At 38.0% G+C, this 17,150-nt stretch overlaps 1 protein-coding gene across 1 annotated transcript in view; it reads left to right on the top strand.

Annotated features, from left to right (window-relative positions):
* Positions 1-17,150, top strand: part of CNTN1 (contactin 1) — a 248,240-nt gene that overhangs the window by 158,768 nt on the left and 72,322 nt on the right. Inside the window, exons 4-5 of the mRNA XM_065838300.2 lie at positions 12,316-12,445; positions 16,244-16,416. Coding sequence (XP_065694372.2) covers positions 12,316-12,445; positions 16,244-16,416 — 303 coding nt within the window. The remainder of the gene's footprint in view (positions 1-12,315; positions 12,446-16,243; positions 16,417-17,150) is intronic.

The following is a 17,150-nucleotide window of genomic DNA, read 5'->3' as shown; positions in this document are numbered from 1 at the left end:
AGAACATTATTTTATTCTATGAAGGATTTGAACTCAGTTCTTGACTCCATACTGACACTTAAAAGACCTTTAAAATGTTGTGATTTCTTACTTACAGTTTATTTATTATGTGTTTCAAGAGCATTTTCTTTGTTAAGATATGAGAGTTGCTGATGGCACCAAAATTAAAAGTTAAAATTCCTCACTTTAATTTAATGCTGTGATTTTCCTGAAAAAGGAGGTTGTCAGCTACCATAAGTAATGTTACATATATTATTTCACTCTGGATGTAGTGACATCAAACAAAATTAACAGCTGCAGTAGCCAAGGAAGTCCTGGACATTGGTTGATAAAAAAGTTGAGTGAATCACTTAGAACAAATGTTCAGTAGATTTCCTGATAGACAAGGCCAGATGATTAATGCTATTAATTGTGTATTATGCACATTGCATTTGTGCCCAGAAACCAGAAATCTTGGCACCAGAATGCACCTTCCGGCAGGTGCCTTAGTGTGACATGGGAGGATTGTGTGCTGTGAGGGTCACAAGTAAGTGACATAGGAAGAACAAAAATGGGTGTGAGGATATTGCATGCAGTTTGAGTATGCATCAATATATTCATAGCAATGTTTGTCTGATCGCTTGACTCCAATTGGCCATGTTAGGCTGTGACTCAGGTAAGAAGAACAGGAGCCATTGACATGAAGGGGTTTGGTAGGGTTCTAACAGTGCTCTTCCCAGTTCAAAGCAGCTTCCTAACTTGTCTTCTCATATGCAATAAATCGAGTACTTGCATGTATTTTTCATCAAAAGCCAAAGGTAACACCCACCATTGTCTCTAAAGCTATGGCACCATCCTCCAATGTGGAAGATTGATAGTCTAATGCAATCAGAGGGAGTTCATTATTTCCAGTATATTATTGCTGAGTAGTGCACACACTCTCTGCTCTTGGACCTGCTCTAGTTTGCATAAATAGTTAAGAATACATTTGAGAGAAAACCTGCCTCTGTCATCTAGGGGTTGTGGTGCACTTCTGGATTATATAAATCTGATGTTGCAGCCTTTGCTCTGCCCCAGCACTTGAATCTTGCTGGAGGGTTTCTGATTTCAAAGGAGTGCTAGAGCTGCTGCCAGTTAGTCTTAGCAAATTTTCCTGTTCAATATATTGCTTGGCAATAAAAATGTCACAGAAACCAGAAAATACGTAGCTGCAGTAACCAAGATTAAATGTAAGGGGTTGATTTGGAGTGTTCACAATATGATTAAGAAGTGAAAGATACTGTAGAGAAAAAAAGGAGCATAGCTAAGATGATCAGGTCAGGTTTTAGGAGGTGTTCTTGCGTACAGGATACTAACAAGGGAAATGCTGGCAATGTCAACAGTAATGGAGAATATGGGACAGTTTCAGAGTAAAGATCGTGAGTTCTCATTTCAATAATAAGACCAAGGGCCAGAGTGAAGACACAAGTTAGCTGGGAACAGATATTGAAAGCAGAATATTAAAAACCTGCTTCAGCACTTTAAACGAACGTGGGGTTTTTTTGATATATATTTGGCTCATCTTGCTTCCTGTGGTGCTGGACTCACATTTCTAGGTGGTTCTACCATGTAAGTTGCCTGTGAGCAAACTGATCTGTGACTCTGAGGCCACCATTCAAGGTTTTTTGCAACCCATGGTGCCTAAACAGGCCTCCTATATTAACTGCTCTGGAACCAGGAAACTGCTAGCTTCCAGGGTCCATGTCCTTTGAGGTGTCCCAATGTATGGTCTGTCCCAAGTTCAAAGATATCAGCCAAAAAGCCTGAAAGTATTGAGAATTCATGTGTTTGGCTGAGCTTTGAGAGCTTCCAGAATTACCCACTAGAAGTATTTGGGAAGCAAGGAACTAGGAGGCTGAAAACCTGAAAGCTGCGCTGACAAGATGTTCAGAATTTGGCCTGAAAGGGCGACAGTTTGACACTCTGTAAACTAATGTCTTGGTTTTGACTAAAACAGGACCAGTTCTCTTTTAGTAATTTTCCTTTCAGTTAAGTTTCTTCTAAGTAGCTGCATTTTCTATAGTTAACTACATATTTTTTCAGCCAATGTCTGCTTCCAGAACTGATGACACCTGCTTTTTACCATTTTACTGAGCTTAGGGTAGAAACCTTATGCAGAAAAGGCCCATGTTTATACTTTTTACTATAGTAGCCAAGGTGACTGGTAGATCTCTTATGTTCCACAGGTGAAGGGTCATAAAAGGGGTCATACCTGTGGGACGAGAGAACAGAACGGGTGACCCAAATTCAACCAGTGAGCTATTCTGTCCCATACACATCATACTCAGTTTAAAACCAAGGGATCATGAGAGTCTTGCTCTCTTCTTCCATGGCTGGCATCCAAGGAGGACTCTGCCTGTTCTTCTCCTTCTGATCCTGATCCCAATCCATTCACTCCAGAATCCAGTTCCCTTCTCCTACTAACTCCAGTCCAGGATTTCTCAGTGCCCACCCTGCAGTGTCAGCGCAGCAATTCCCAGGCAATTGCTGGGGTAGCTCAATATTGGTTTTGTGTATTTCATATCATTTCTATTATCGTGAGCATTCTTAGTAAAGCTGTTTTAATTTTCCAAGCCGTAAGTCTCTCTTTGTTTTCCTCCTTTCCCTGGTGGGGAGGGCAGGGGTTAATAGAGAGCATCCATCATTCTGTTTAGTTGCCAGCCTGCCTTAGATGGTGGCAGATAAGGATTTTTACCTGTTGTCAAATAGATCATTTTGCCTACTGCAGGGTTTTTTTTTTTTATATATTTTTTTCCCAAACTGAGATACATATTTTTTAGAAATTTGGACATTTACCTTGGAATAAAACCCAAGTTTTAGCCGATTCTGTTTTGTGGTAATCAAAAGCAGAAGCTGAGAATTGTTACAATGACCAGCCATATCAGTGGGGAATGTGCACTTACTTGACTGAAGGGAAGCAAACGTTGCACAAAACACATCAGAAGTTTTGGCAGAGATCATCTTCTGCGATGAGACAGGAGTAATATATATTTTCCAGTAGTGCTTGAAATGTAGTCTTGCAGATATAAATTGATGAAAAAGCTGTAAGTAATTTGGTCTTTTGCTTACTGATAGAACAGTTGTAATAAGAGTTGCTTTTCAGAATGCGCTTTGAGCAGTACAAGGCAAATGAGAGCAGCAAATCATTCCTTAGGGAACATTGCGATGATTGTCAGTACACTGCCAAAAAAGTTATTTCATGCCTATTACTGGTAAAGTTTGGCTCTTCTCTTTCCCCTGACATCTGGGCTCTCTGCAACATACTTTTAAGTTGCCCTTGATGGGCCATTAAATCCATATCCTTTTACTAAGTCTGAATTTTAGACTTTCCTTCCATCTAGCACGTCCCATATAAATCAATGAACCAGAGTTACTTGGGATAATAACCTTACTCCAAAAGTATAAAAGTCTGCTTCAGCAACAGTTTTGGTTTGTTTGTTTCTCCAAAAGACAGATTAAAAGCTGCAAACGCCCTGTATTCTGTTGTGCTTAATGAATACTTGATTACATTTGGCCGTAGGAGGAATCAATAGCAAAAAAACCAAACATTACTCTGTTCCTCTGATATTTTATTTCTAATCAAACTGTTTTACTTCTGACCTTGGGATTTCCAAAGGCAGCTTGTCACTCTAGCGGCTATTCTAGTTTGTGCAAAATGAGCCGATAGTCCATTTATGATGAAAAATGTCCAAAGCACTTCTGCTATTTAAGGGACCCTAATGCCTTATTTTCAAAAATCACTAGGACCTCAAGCTTTAGTGAAAGCTATTAAAGCCAGAAAGCTGGTAGGACATGGGGCTTCTGAGAGATTTCAGTGTGTAGAGCAGGAGCATGTTGCTGATGTTTCATACACACTTGGAAGGCTCATGTGGGGCAATTGTGCAGAGCAGCTACTGCTCTTCACCTTCATTCCTAATTTGCCTAGCACTGGCTTTCCCATGAGATCAACATGTTTGGCTCTTGAATCACTTTTTAAGTAACACATTTTTAAGGAAGAATCACCTAAATGATTTAAGAATCTGACAGGCAAATATGAGTAAGTTTGAAAGTGCTGTGCTTGGCACTGGCTGGCATTCCCCTTGGCAGCCTGAGAAGACGAGCAAAGTATACCCTGCCATTCTTACACATAAGTGGAGAAACTCGCCAAGGGTTGGAGCTTTTCGTACTTGAAACTTCTTGTAAAGGGAAAACTACATAATTAATTATGTGGCTTTTCAAGGATTTCACTGACACATGGGAGGTAGGAGTAATTCTCCTGCTTTTTTCGGCTCAGAAAAGTGGAGGCAGCCTTGCCAAAGACGATCTAACCCTTTCATATAATATGAAGTGGGACTGCTTGAGTGGTTACTTTTTCTGTTTGAATGCTGCCTGGTTCTTGGTAACTGATGTCCCTTTAGCATCTTGCTGCCTTAAACTGGTACTTCTCCTTCAGGATGACAGAATCTTCTTTCTAGGCCGTGAAATTCTACATCATGAGTTCAGTGGATGTGAACATGTTACTGCTTCAGTGCATAAGCTTCTCATGAATGCCACATACAATTTTTCTCACTTGATTATGAGAGAAGTAAAAAAAATCCAACTCCCAAATCTTAAATTATATATAACCTGGATTTGCTCTGGAACAGTAGTTTCAAAAAGACATTTTCTTAGCTGAGGGCCAGAATCTACCTTATTTAAAGCTTTTTACCACAACACATCATTATTCATAATTGTTAAAGAGAGATATGCATTTTCTTCTAAAATACAAAGTGGATGAATTTATTTAATACTTGTTTATCTTGTCTGCTGTGTCCCTGCTTGGATCCTAGAAGACCATATTCCTGCTGCTCCAGAGTGTCTGATTTTGTCAATAAATGATGTGTTTTGTGATCATAATGTTCAGAAACCTGGAAGTGCCATGTTAACCTTCCTGTGAGCCTGGTAGAGATATTTTAGCTTATTCCCAGACCATCTTGTTTCTGAGCATGAGCTTCTTAGATACTTGTATGTCCCCATTTCTGTGACATATTGCAAACAGTATGAGATATTCTTCTAAATACCAAATGGTTTCTAGGCTTGCAATGCCGATATGGCACCTGATGACTTAGTGACTGTTAAAATAATGAATAAGTCCACGGCTCCTCTGTTCATCATCCATTGGCATTCAAGGTTAATCTAGCCATGTGCTGTGTCAACAGTTCTTTGTCCCTCTCTCATGTGAAAATATGTAAAAGGATACAAGACTGCCAGGTAGATCAATACTGATGAGTGATACCAAATTATTTGAGCAACCATCTTTAGCAGTGTTAAATGCCAGGGAAATTGAGAGGTGTACAGGAAGCAGGAACAGAAAAGAGAAGGAAAAGGCTCATTAGAAAAATAAGGATGTTAATTAAAATAATTCATTGTCAGTGTGCAGTGGAGTGATGGGGTGTTAAGGTTTCAAACCTGATTTAGCTTCTTTCTGACACTGATCTTGGGAAAACTTTTCACTGTGATTTACTATTGACATTCACATTACAATTTGTGGTGTTTTTAGAATCCAGTTGATTCTTATCCAGAAAAGGACCTGAACTTGTGCTTAACATTGTGTTCATAAGTAAGCTTGTTGATTTGGCTCAACTTATGTGCTTAAATTTTGTAATGGATTGAATTCCTGAAATAATAAGAGAGGCCTTTAATGAACTTTAAATAAGTACTTTAAATGCTGTCTCATTATTATTTGCTTTAAGCAAACAGTATTAGCATTTTACCCTTTCTAAAGATGAAGGTGAAGATCTTCCTGTTTCCGTCAGAAGCCCTTTTAGCCATTGCTTAGTAAAGCTGTTACCATCTTTCTTTGAAAAGATATTTTCATTACAGCAGAATGATTAGAAACTCATTCATTAAAATCCTACTGCAGCCTTCTTACAATTATCTTCAAAATGAAATGGTTTATGCACAGGTATTCTGAAAGTAAAATTCATATTGTTTTGCCTTTTTTAAAGCAAAATGTTTTTGGTTTGTTTGTTTGTTGGTTTTTTTTGTTTTATTTTTGGTTGAAATATGCAATCTGTAGGTCTTGAAGATCGTTCAGATCTTTCCTCCATTTATTATCACTCCCTTTTAGTGTATGGAGGTTTGGTCTTCTGGCCATGGAGCATGGAATTTTTTTACTATGGAGCTGAATTCATGTACAGAAGTGTTTGAAGGATGAAGGCCTTAGATTACACCTGCTGTAGTTTCTGAACATATGAATTCGTTGGCATATTATAGCCCTACATATTTTACTGCTAGCCCTTCACTCTGTTTCAGTGATATCCATCATAATTTCCTCTGTTAGTTTCTTTTGCATATGGTAACTTACACATTAATGTTTTTCTGTTTGTTTTGTGCATACAAGTTGTTCCTCCTGAATAAAGCACCTTTAAAATGCTGCTGCATCTGTGAACCCTTCCAGAAGCCCGAGTGTCCTAAGCAGTGGTTAAGGGAACAGTTACTCCATTTTATTTAATCAGCTATTTCCCGTATTAAGATTCAATTACTTCTCTTTTTTGTGTGTTTTAATTTAAGGATTTTGTGAGATTAAAGACACTTTAGAACAAATAAGGCAAATATACAAATGGGCATCCGTTAACAATCTCTTGTACGTTTCACAGTGTGTGAATCATTTGAGTGAAGTGACTTGATCTTACATTTGACTTCCTATTAAAACCACTTTCCCAAGGAATTGCCACATAACTATATATCCACCATTTCTGATGTATCACTTGAAATAGATAACTTTTTAAAAAACTGACGAAGTATGAATAACTTTTTAAGTAAGGATGGAGTTGAAAGATTATTTTTTTTTTACTCCTATGTGAAGAATATTTCACAGCTGCTGCATGGAATGTAGATTATAACTACCCTAAAAAACAACATGCAAAGCTGTATCTTTTAAAGAATGTAGAAAATGAAGACTTGCTTGAAATCATTGTATCAAATTAGAAAGTGAGAGTATGTGTTAATTTATAACATTTTTGCTTACTCTCATACTATCCATATGAAAGAATGATGCACAAGTGTTCTGACATGGTCTAGTGACCTGTCTTTGTGAGATACCAGTAAAAGAGACTAACAGTAAAATTACAATATACTATTCCCTTTGAGAGTTTTCTGTTTTGCTACCTTTCTGTATTCAGATTAGAAAGAAAACTGATTATGCAAAATTTGAGAATAAATATGTTGAGAAGACAGGATGAATAATTTAATTAAATTAATGGCAGGAATGATCCATTTCAGGTTTGCTACAAAATAATGTCTCAGATCAGGTATTAAGTTTCTCACTGTGTGCATGTGGCAACTGCCCATGAGCAGAAGAATATAGATATATTTGAATTAAGGTGGTAGTTAAATGTTAACAGTGAAGTAATGTGTAAATATTAGTAGCTGCATCTACCAGTAAGCATAGTGGTTTTTTTTTTCCCTTTTCCAAATGTTCTGCCATGCGACACAGAAGTCCTGATCAAGATCATCAGCCCCCTCCTCCTTAGTGTGTGTTCCCTGCCTGTGTGATACACACCAGCCTGGTTATTCCCAGTGCTGAAAGTAGCAACAGAAGTTGGAGGAAATGCGTAGTGCTGGGTTTGCTGTGCTTCAACCTACTCCTTTAACCTGGTGTCCTGGAAAACACTGCACCCATGGCCAATTCTCACCTTGTCAGTGCAATCCAGGCAATTCCAAAATCTCTGAAGCTATCCGAGTGGAGAGCTGGTAGAAAAAAAGAGAAGATCATGTCTGAACCTACAAAAGAGTCATAAAAAATTGGTGGTGGTGATGATGAGTCTGACTCAGTTAAATGAAGTACTGCACACAGGTAGGATGTCCTACTGTAACCACCGTGTGCCAGGTTCCTGGGGTTACCATTTTCTTGGTTCTGTTTTAAAATATAAAGCTGCCTCCAGCTTCACACATACTCATCTGTCATATCTAATGTCATATTTAATCTGAGCACTAAATTCTGCTTCATAAATAGATTTAGGAAAGCTCCCCGGAATTTACAGTCCCCTGATGACAGATACCTAAAGAGGCAGTAGTTTCATCCTCAGGAACTTCATAGATAAAACTCACACTTTGAGATCTATCATTTGTAGATTCAATATGGTATCTGTGCTGGCAGTAAATAATATGTAGAGGTATTGCATTAAAAAAATGTTTGTAAAGTTTGTAAAAGGAACTGATGAGTTGACTGGCATCGTGGAAATTATGTTGCTATATATCAACAAAATCACTATTTCAATACATTTCTTTATAAGGTTCATGGAAAAAAGTGTCAATTTCTATGGCATCCACTAGAGGATGTTCAATTTTGGCTAAGAAGGAACAGGTACACTTGTTTTTAGTGCTGGTGCTACAGCTGCCTCAAAAGGTTCGACTCAGAGGAAGGGTTGGGGTCTGGGTTCAGTGTCAGGAGCAGCCTTCAGCTGGTGGGCTCAGCAGAGAGGCTCCAGCTCATGTTGCACAGCTACGGTCAGGTAAATCCAGACTCTCTTATGAAAGATTTATCACACTTTGTTTTACCATCTAAGGGTTAAGTATATGCTGTAGGTTTCAGCTTTCTCTGTAGCTGTTGAAGAGAGAATGGGATATCCAAATTACCTGCTGTAAATGCTTGTCTAACCCATCTAATGAAAGCCCATATGAATAGTTTGGACAAAATCCCTAACTTTTAAAATTATGTGAGATAAATCCCACACTTAAAGTCAAGAGTCTCACTCTGAGTTTATAGCATATAGATAAGCATAATATCCTTGTCAAATTGGATATGGACATGAGGGGGAAAACCAGGAGCAGGGCACACAGACGCTGCAAGACTATTTGAGTGGAAAAATGGCTAGAACATGGAAAGAAGTGAGGTGAAGGAAGATCCATGCAGGATTGATACAAGAGTGATCTGCTACTAAGTTGGTTTTTATTTTTCTTTTTAAGACCTATGTAATACAACAGGAGTGTGTATGGGCTGGAAAACCCCTTTGTCTCAATGTTCCTACAGTACTGTTTACCATGCAAAAGTAAGTCATGAAAAGCTGGTTCATTTAAAAAAAAATAGTTTTATATGGAAAAGTTAGATATTTCCTGAATTAAATATATACAAATTTAGGATGCACTGAATAAGGCTTTTAGTTGTGCCTTTCTTTTCCCCCTTCTGATGACATTTCTTGAGATGTCTTGAAAATGACTGCCTCAGGTGGTTTCTGATTGTTATTTTCAGACATCCTTTTGGTATCTTTTCTCTGAATGTGTTGGATATTTTATATTATGACCTCACACAGGCTTGTGCAAGGACATAAAGGTGTACTAACAGAATTTGGTAGCTCATCTGCCAGCAGTGGTTAGGCTTTCAGACAAATCTGTCTTACTTGGCAGTGGTTCCTTCAGATCGTTTCAGATGGTTCACAGATTCACCTTGCTAAACTGGCAGAAATCTGAGCCAAAAAGCTGGAAGTGAATAGATTTCCACTCTTTAGCCTTTGCAGCTACCTGAGAAGTCAGACAAACATGAGAGCTGCAGCAGGAATGCCTAGAGGGAGAAAGGCACTGCCCAGCTGAAGAGTACCGCTTGGAGAAGGGGTGACAGGGACACCTCCCAGCAGCATCAGTTCTTATACAGAATTCATGTTCTCATCAGCTGCATGGAGTTTTTCTTGAACTTGGCAAAGACTGCCTAATACATTTCAGCAACGTCGAAAAACCTGAATCTGATTTGCAGAATTCACTGAAGAGCGCTTCAAATAATCAGAATTAGATGATAGCTCTTTCTCCAATGAAAAATATAAATCACAAGAAATGTACCCAGGAAATAGGGCAGTGAGAGTGTTTGAGAGATCATTAAGTCCATCTTCATGTGTAAAGCAGGACCAGAACAGATGAAATGTGCTTTAGTTCTCATCCAGTTTATCTAACACATCCATTTCCTTCTTGCTTTCCGTACTTTTGCTTCTTCCCTTTTTCTTGTACGTAAACTTCTATTAACTGATCGTTTTCCTTGTACTCCTAGTTTGCCCTTCCTCACCTTCCAAACTGAGCCACCCACATCTGATACTTCACTTGACGTGTGACCATTTCTTGCTGATCTTTCCACAAACCCTTTCTCTTCCGTTTTCTCCCCCATGCTGTTCGCCTATCACTGGTCCTCACTCAGCTTGTGACCGAGAATGAGAGGTTTATTGGTTGTCACACCTGACATGCCATCTGCGCATCCTTTTTTCTGCTCAGCCAGACATCTGAAACCAGATTTCATAATAGATTGCAGCAGAAGTGCCATTATAAAGCATATTTGATAGGTGTGAGAAACAGACATTCACTCAGTGCAATTAATCGTGCTGGCAGCATTAAAAATGCATACCATGAAATGCCAAAGTGGTCTGTAGCATCATTTGAGACCTGAGATGGAAGAGTCAGCTGCATATGATATGGCTATCTGCTGCTAGAGGCCCTTGTTATTCTGTATTCGTGTTTAGGAACTGCACAGAAAGTGCCTTAAGATGTGTGGCTCAGTCATTCCAGGCCCTGAGCAAATACGTAATTCTTGCCTTTTCAGTCTGAAATTCCTTCTTCTTTTGATCTAGCAATATGTAGATTTTTACATAGTGTTGTGCTTTAAAATATCAAAGAAAGCAGACCATTTTTCAAAAGCTCTGCCTTTCTTTCTAGTTGCTCTTCTTTTCTTCTTTGAAAGACTCCTCATTACATGAATTGCTTTTAAAAGATGAAGTTGCCTGACCGTACGTGTCACAGCATAAGAGTGCCTTCTGCATCTGCTCCTGTACCCAGAGGAAACCGTGATTTTTTTTTCCCCAAACTTGAACTGGAAAGGGAGCTTACTTTTTATCTGTAATGAGTTGTCTGCTAGTGTCTGTCTATGAATATGGAACAATAAAAAAGGATATCTGCAGAAGATATTTTAGCATGGATATTATTTACATTCTTTAGTTATATAAATAGTTTCTTTCTTCTCTTTTAGGTTTTATAAAACCTGCTTAATTTAGTCTGAAATGTTTTATAACCAAAGGCAAAAATTTTAAGGGGATGACTACAAAATTCTAATTTGATTTAAGGACATTCAGCTGTTACATTGCCAGTTTATCTCTTGATCTGTGAAGATTTTTTAAATGTAGCGTTACAAGTCCTGTAGTGGATTTTTAGGCAGCACAGATAATATTGCAAGATGTTAAGATTTTTCCATCCTTAACCATTGCTTTTGGAAACTTTTAAGCCAGAAAGGTTGAGCCATCTCTAAATATCTTATTAGGAAAACTGTGTTTGTTTCCTTTGTATTACAAGATTCCTGCAGTCATTTCCCAGATCTCTGGCATCTCTAGGATTTGGAGCAAGACTCTGAACTTGAATGGAAAGTGAACCTGGTAGCAGCCGTTTACTTTGCTTTTCCCGTGAGTTTGCTTGCAGTTGTCCACACTGTTAGGTGAATCTGAGAAGAGACATTTGGTGTTTTCACAGAAAAAAAACAGTTACATCCTGGATTTGCTGAGTGGAACTTTCCTGTAGCGTTCCACCTTTGTTCCTAGTCTTGAGTTTACAGACCCTGAAGAGCAGTCTTGTATGCTTGGAGGAGATAAAGGAGAAGGGAATGCAGCAAGGGTGGGCAGAGCCTGTAGCCTTTACAACAGCATCAGCAAATGGAGGGTAAAGATTAAAAAATATAGTTGTCCAACCTGTTTGACATTTATTCACCTTTGAATGCTTGACTTTACAAATTTAAAGGATTTTTGATTGGGGCTTTAAAAAATTTTACTTTTGATGCGAAAGAGTTAATATATACATACACCTGAGTGTGAAAGGAAGGATAGAAATATGTTCTGGAAACAATAAAATGGCCAGCATTATTTTGTCTGATTCAGTAAAGATTCTTTCCAAATGTATAAAGCAATTGGAGCTGATGAGGTTGTAAAGTAAGAAACACTTAATGTTTGGACAGTTATTTTGCAACTGAACCTGTTTGATGAGAATTTGTTGGCCTCTATGAAATGAGTTGGTCTCCCTGCATTCCTAAAGGGCATATCTTCAATTTATTATTATCTCCACCAAATAATTTATGAAGGCAGAGAAGGTAGTTTTACAGGAAGATAGTTTAAATTACTTTTGTTCTCAGAGGGCAGGAATGTGGTCAGTGAAGAAAGGCCAGCACTTCTGTTAACTGTACTGCTCTGGTTTTATTGATGCTTGATTTTGCAGGGCTCACTATATAGCCTTTTCATTTTGAATGCAGTAGGTATGATGTAAGTTCCTCTTCAGTTTACCCACTCATTATAAAATGATTAATTTTAAAATGTTTTTCAGAGGAAGGAAACAAAGGTTATGGACCTGTTTTTGAGGAGCAACCCATTGATACCATCTACCCAGAAGAATCTTCAGATGGACAAGTTTCAATGAACTGCAGGGCTCGAGCAATTCCTTTTCCTACTTACAGGTAACTCTCTTGTTTTGATTTTCAGGTCATATGGATTTTACTCAGTGAGTGTTTCAGGTTGCAGCATTAAGGTGTCCTAATAGGTCGATACGAAGTCTTCAAGACAAGAAAAAGATGGGGAGATTTGCAATTTTTAAGTAAAAATCAACCTTGATTCAATCTGCCAGAATGTCTAGATGGTGTTGAAAGTAGTATGTTAAATGTTTTCAGTTTTTGAAAGGAATACTGATCCAGATGCAAAACAAATAAACAAAACGTGACCATTAAGCAGTAATTAAGAGACTATCTAGCTTAGGCTAATGATGACTGAGATCCAAGTATTGGTTCTTTTTAATTCAGAACAGATTTTTTATCCTATTTTACTCTGAAAAAAGCAGGACTGGCTGTTGAACCTGGATATTCTACATCCTATATTGCTTTTACATCCACCGTATGCGTCAGCTATGCTACTGAAGACAGGAAAAACGTTCTAGGAAAATGTTTCAGCTAGTTTTATTAGAGATTCACACATGACCTCTTTCACAATAATTGTATTGTTATTAGCAGGGCAATTCTGCTTCATTGTGAGATTTCGAGGCATCCATATGAGTTTGTCGGCTATTATCTGTTCATTATGTACAGAGAAATGTACTTAAGATTGTCACTGTTGAGACCGTGACTAATTTAGAACTTAGTAATCAGCAGAAAACTACTGTCATCATACTAACAGACAGATGCAATTTCTTGTCAGAAAATGAAATCTATGCCATTAGATTATCCTACAGTCTGCTCCCAATACTCGCTTGTGTGTCTTCCTAAACTCTGGCTTCTAAGACAGGAAAAACAGTTGAGTCTGCTGGCCGTTCTTTTAAATCTGTTACAATATTGTGGTCAGCTATGGTATTCTTCTGTCTAAACAGCTTAACTGGTCTTCATTGCCTTTTTAAAATACACTTACAGATTGTTTACCTATACCGTACTCCTGTTACTGAAGGATTTGAGGGGACACTACAATACCCCTTTTGAATACTATCCCTGGCTCTCATGTCTTTACAAATTTTGCTACTTGGCATTTTGCTGTTGCACTTGTTTGCTCTCTTCCCGTGTTTGGAAAGAACTGAAAGTGTGAAGAGATCAAATACACTTAGATTCGGTTCCCTTCTGATCTACTTACCCATCACTTCCAGTCTGTCCAGACTCCTTCACCCTATGTGCAAGACTGTGTAAACATACCATCTACTGAGTGATTACAGGCTCTTCATGAATTTTAGCATTCTTCTTTATCTGTCATGGGCTCTGCAAGATCTGAACTAGTGAAGTCACCCTGGAAGAATTGCCTTGCACCTCCAGAGCTCTTTTATTTAGGAACAGATCTGACAATTAGTGCTGATAGCTGATCTGATAATCGCAATAGAGAATAAGGCCATGTTCCTTATTTCCTGATGCCATTATTTTAGTCTACCTCAAAATTTTGCCTTCATTTCTTAGCCTTTTACCAGGTCATTAGCCAAAATTTTCCTCTTTCAGAGGCACTTAAGTCCTTCCTGCCACTTTAGTTCTTTTCTGACCATTCACCTTCTTAGACTTCTTTTAGAAGTTCCTTATTTTCACTGTTTGTTAAGCGTTCATCCATTCTTCTTTCTGTATTTGATGGTCCTTCACCCTTGCTAAAGTTCAAATACTTAATGCAGTTTCTAGGAATCCATTTTTTCCCGTAATTCATGGAGCTTTCAACACTGCTTTGAAAGTCAACATACTTCTGTGTGGACAAGAGTCCTTTAGTCCCCAGTCCTGTATGTAGATCATGGACCTCAGAGTACTCTGATGTTTCTCCCAAAATGACCTTTATGCAAATACATGCTGGTGATTATCAGTGACTTTTTTTTTCTTTTCTGTAGCTTTTCTACAATCTTTAGAGATTTCATAGGTCTCTTGGTGGTTCTAGCATTTCTAAGGTTTCTTCAAACACCTTCTCTTTCTGTAGGCTCTCTTTGGATATAACCTCTTAGATGGTTCCTAACTCGCCTGTGTATATTCCTGCAGTTTTACATCTCAGCTGGAAGAAACTCAATGCAGCCTTGGAAAAAGAGAAGACGGACAGATAACTACACATTTTACTAATACACCTTTCCAAGCTCCTAGGCAGTTTATAGAAAAAAAAATAACATATATATACATATGTGTATGTATTTATTCCCAACTCTAAAGAGATACAACTTCTTTTCAATTCAGTGTGTCTAACTGGGTGTCATGAATCATCTTGCTCTGCATTTTCATGCGTGAGAAACACTCATCAGCGGAACCTGATGAGAACTACCCATGTGAATGAAGTTGATCAGCTGGACTCCATGATCTTGAGGGTATTTTCCAACCAAAATAATTCTGTGATTCTATGATTCTAATCCTAAACACAGATTTTGTGGAATGAAGGAGCTGCCTTTTAAGAGGCAGGATTGAAGCAAGGAGGCTGCATCACTATCTTTGCTAAGTTCAGTTTTTCATACTGCAGAGTAATCTTGTTTTGCCAATGAATATAAATTGATATTGTATTCAGAGAAAAATAGGATGCATCATAAAAATATGATTGTGTTTTGTCTTTAGTAAATTCAGAAGAAAACAATTTTTAATTATTACACTTAACAGTTACACATTTGTGCAATGTTTTTCTAATCACTTTCATTGCAGCGTAAATTCTCCTCATGACAGTTATTCCTAGGTATTTCTCAACAGGGGATTGATTTATAATACAGACGTATTGTATCTCACAGGACTGAAGTGATATCTCTGAAATCCTGTAAAAGCTAAATAGTATTTGCTACATTTGAAAATCCTACTATTTCAATATTTATTTTTACTTTTAATTTGTTTTTGTTAATACCACTTTGTTATTGTTTCTTTCTATGACAACTTCCACATAAGTATCCTGTATATTTTGCTACAATGTTTCATTAAAGAAGGAACAGAGAGGGTATATGCTCTCATTTTCAAACACTAGTGCATATTTTTACCTTGTGACAAAAAAAACGATTTGCACTGCAAGAATTTTAAGATCTTTAAATTTATTTAGTTTGCATCTTTAGTATTTGTGCTCGGCGCATGTGATCACTTTCAAGGAAGGTTATGCGCTCCCTCTTGTGGTCATAGTAGTAGATACAAATATAGATACAAATGAATTCCCACTCCTTGTGTTATAGCTCTGTTGCAATCAGTCCAAGTCAGTAAGGGCCAGACCTGGTCCACTGAGCTCCTCTCATAGTCCCTGAAGAGAAAGTTACAGTAACTCAGTAAACTGGCTGCAGAGTTTTGCAGTAGTTAAGATGGGAGCATACAGCAGTTTTTTAATTGTAGTAAGCAGGTCTTAAATTAGACATGCCACTGGTTTTGCACAAGCTCCACTGGCACATTAGGCTTTATGAAACATTTTCATCCCCTGCAGCAAGTGTGCAAAAAGGTCTTAAAAGTTTCATTGTTCCCTGCTTTAAAGGTGCAGAGGGAGTATTTTCTTAGCCACTTTGGCCTTAGATAACTAGCTAGCTCATTATGGCCATCTCAAGCATCCTTTATAGCATGGCCAGCAATCAGGCTTTAGCCTGTGTCACATCTCTGAGAAAGGTGAAGCAGACTGAGGCTGTTATGTTAAAAGACCTTTGGAGTTCAAATCTGTGGCTCTTGCTGAAAAAAACTGAACTTGTATATAGAAGTATATTAATAACTTCCTGCATAGTTTGTCACAGCTTATGAGTTATTTTTCAAATAATATTTCTTACCAGGTTTATTTCTGGGGCCAAATCTTACATCTGGTTTTTCTTTTTTCAACAGGTGGAAACTCAACAACTGGGATATTGATTTAACAAAGGATCGCTACAGTATGGTGGGAGGCAGACTTGTTATCAATAATCCAGAGAAATCAAGGGACACTGGAAAATATGTCTGTGTAGTGTCAAATATCTTTGGAACTGTCAGAAGCTATGAAGCCACTCTGAGTTTTGGATGTAAGCTGATATTTACTTAAAAACGTAGAAATGCTGCAGTTAGCTTGAAAAGCCCAGTGTTTTACACTTCATTGTCTTCTGCTAACGTGCTATAGCTCTTTCACTCTGTAAAAAATGGTATCTTAAGTGTCTTAGTCTGCAGAGATCAACACAAAATAAGTTTGGTAAGCATTTTGTATTGTTTAGCATTCAGCTGACATGACAACCTTCTCAGTGAGTTATTGTTGAATTATTAATTGAAAAGACTCATGGAGCCAGAACCTGAGATGGTAATGTCCAGACTGTTTTTAAATCGTAGTAGGACCTGAGGGGAAATAGTGACAGCAGAAAGGTGCAAATGAGGGCTTATGGTGATGAGTTGCTGCTGCCGTACAAACACCAGTGGGTGCCTGCAGGAGGAAGGCATCAGTGAGTAAAGTGTGATCCCACCCTCCTCGGCTACGATGGAGACCCTGCTTGGGGACATTTCTGTCAGCTTCAGACATTCATGAACTAGTTTTGTGAATGCATCTGTATGCACAGACCTGCACTGTCGACAGATAACATTCATTATAAAAAACTGATTTACTACATGAAGAGTAATGTAAGATTTTACTGACTGAAGACGAAGTTTTGGATTTTTATTTTGTTTTGCCTTAAGGTGCTTTTTTCCCTGGATATATTTTTTCATCAGAGGACAAAAAAAGGAATCCACAAAAAAGGAATTGCCACAAAAAGTAATCCACTCTTACTGA

Source organism: Patagioenas fasciata, chromosome 1 (assembly GCF_037038585.1).
Source record: "Patagioenas fasciata isolate bPatFas1 chromosome 1, bPatFas1.hap1, whole genome shotgun sequence".
NCBI lineage: Eukaryota > Metazoa > Chordata > Aves > Columbiformes > Columbidae > Patagioenas > Patagioenas fasciata.
Note: the sequence above shows the minus strand (reverse complement) of the source record. Positions and strands in the feature narration are given on the sequence as shown.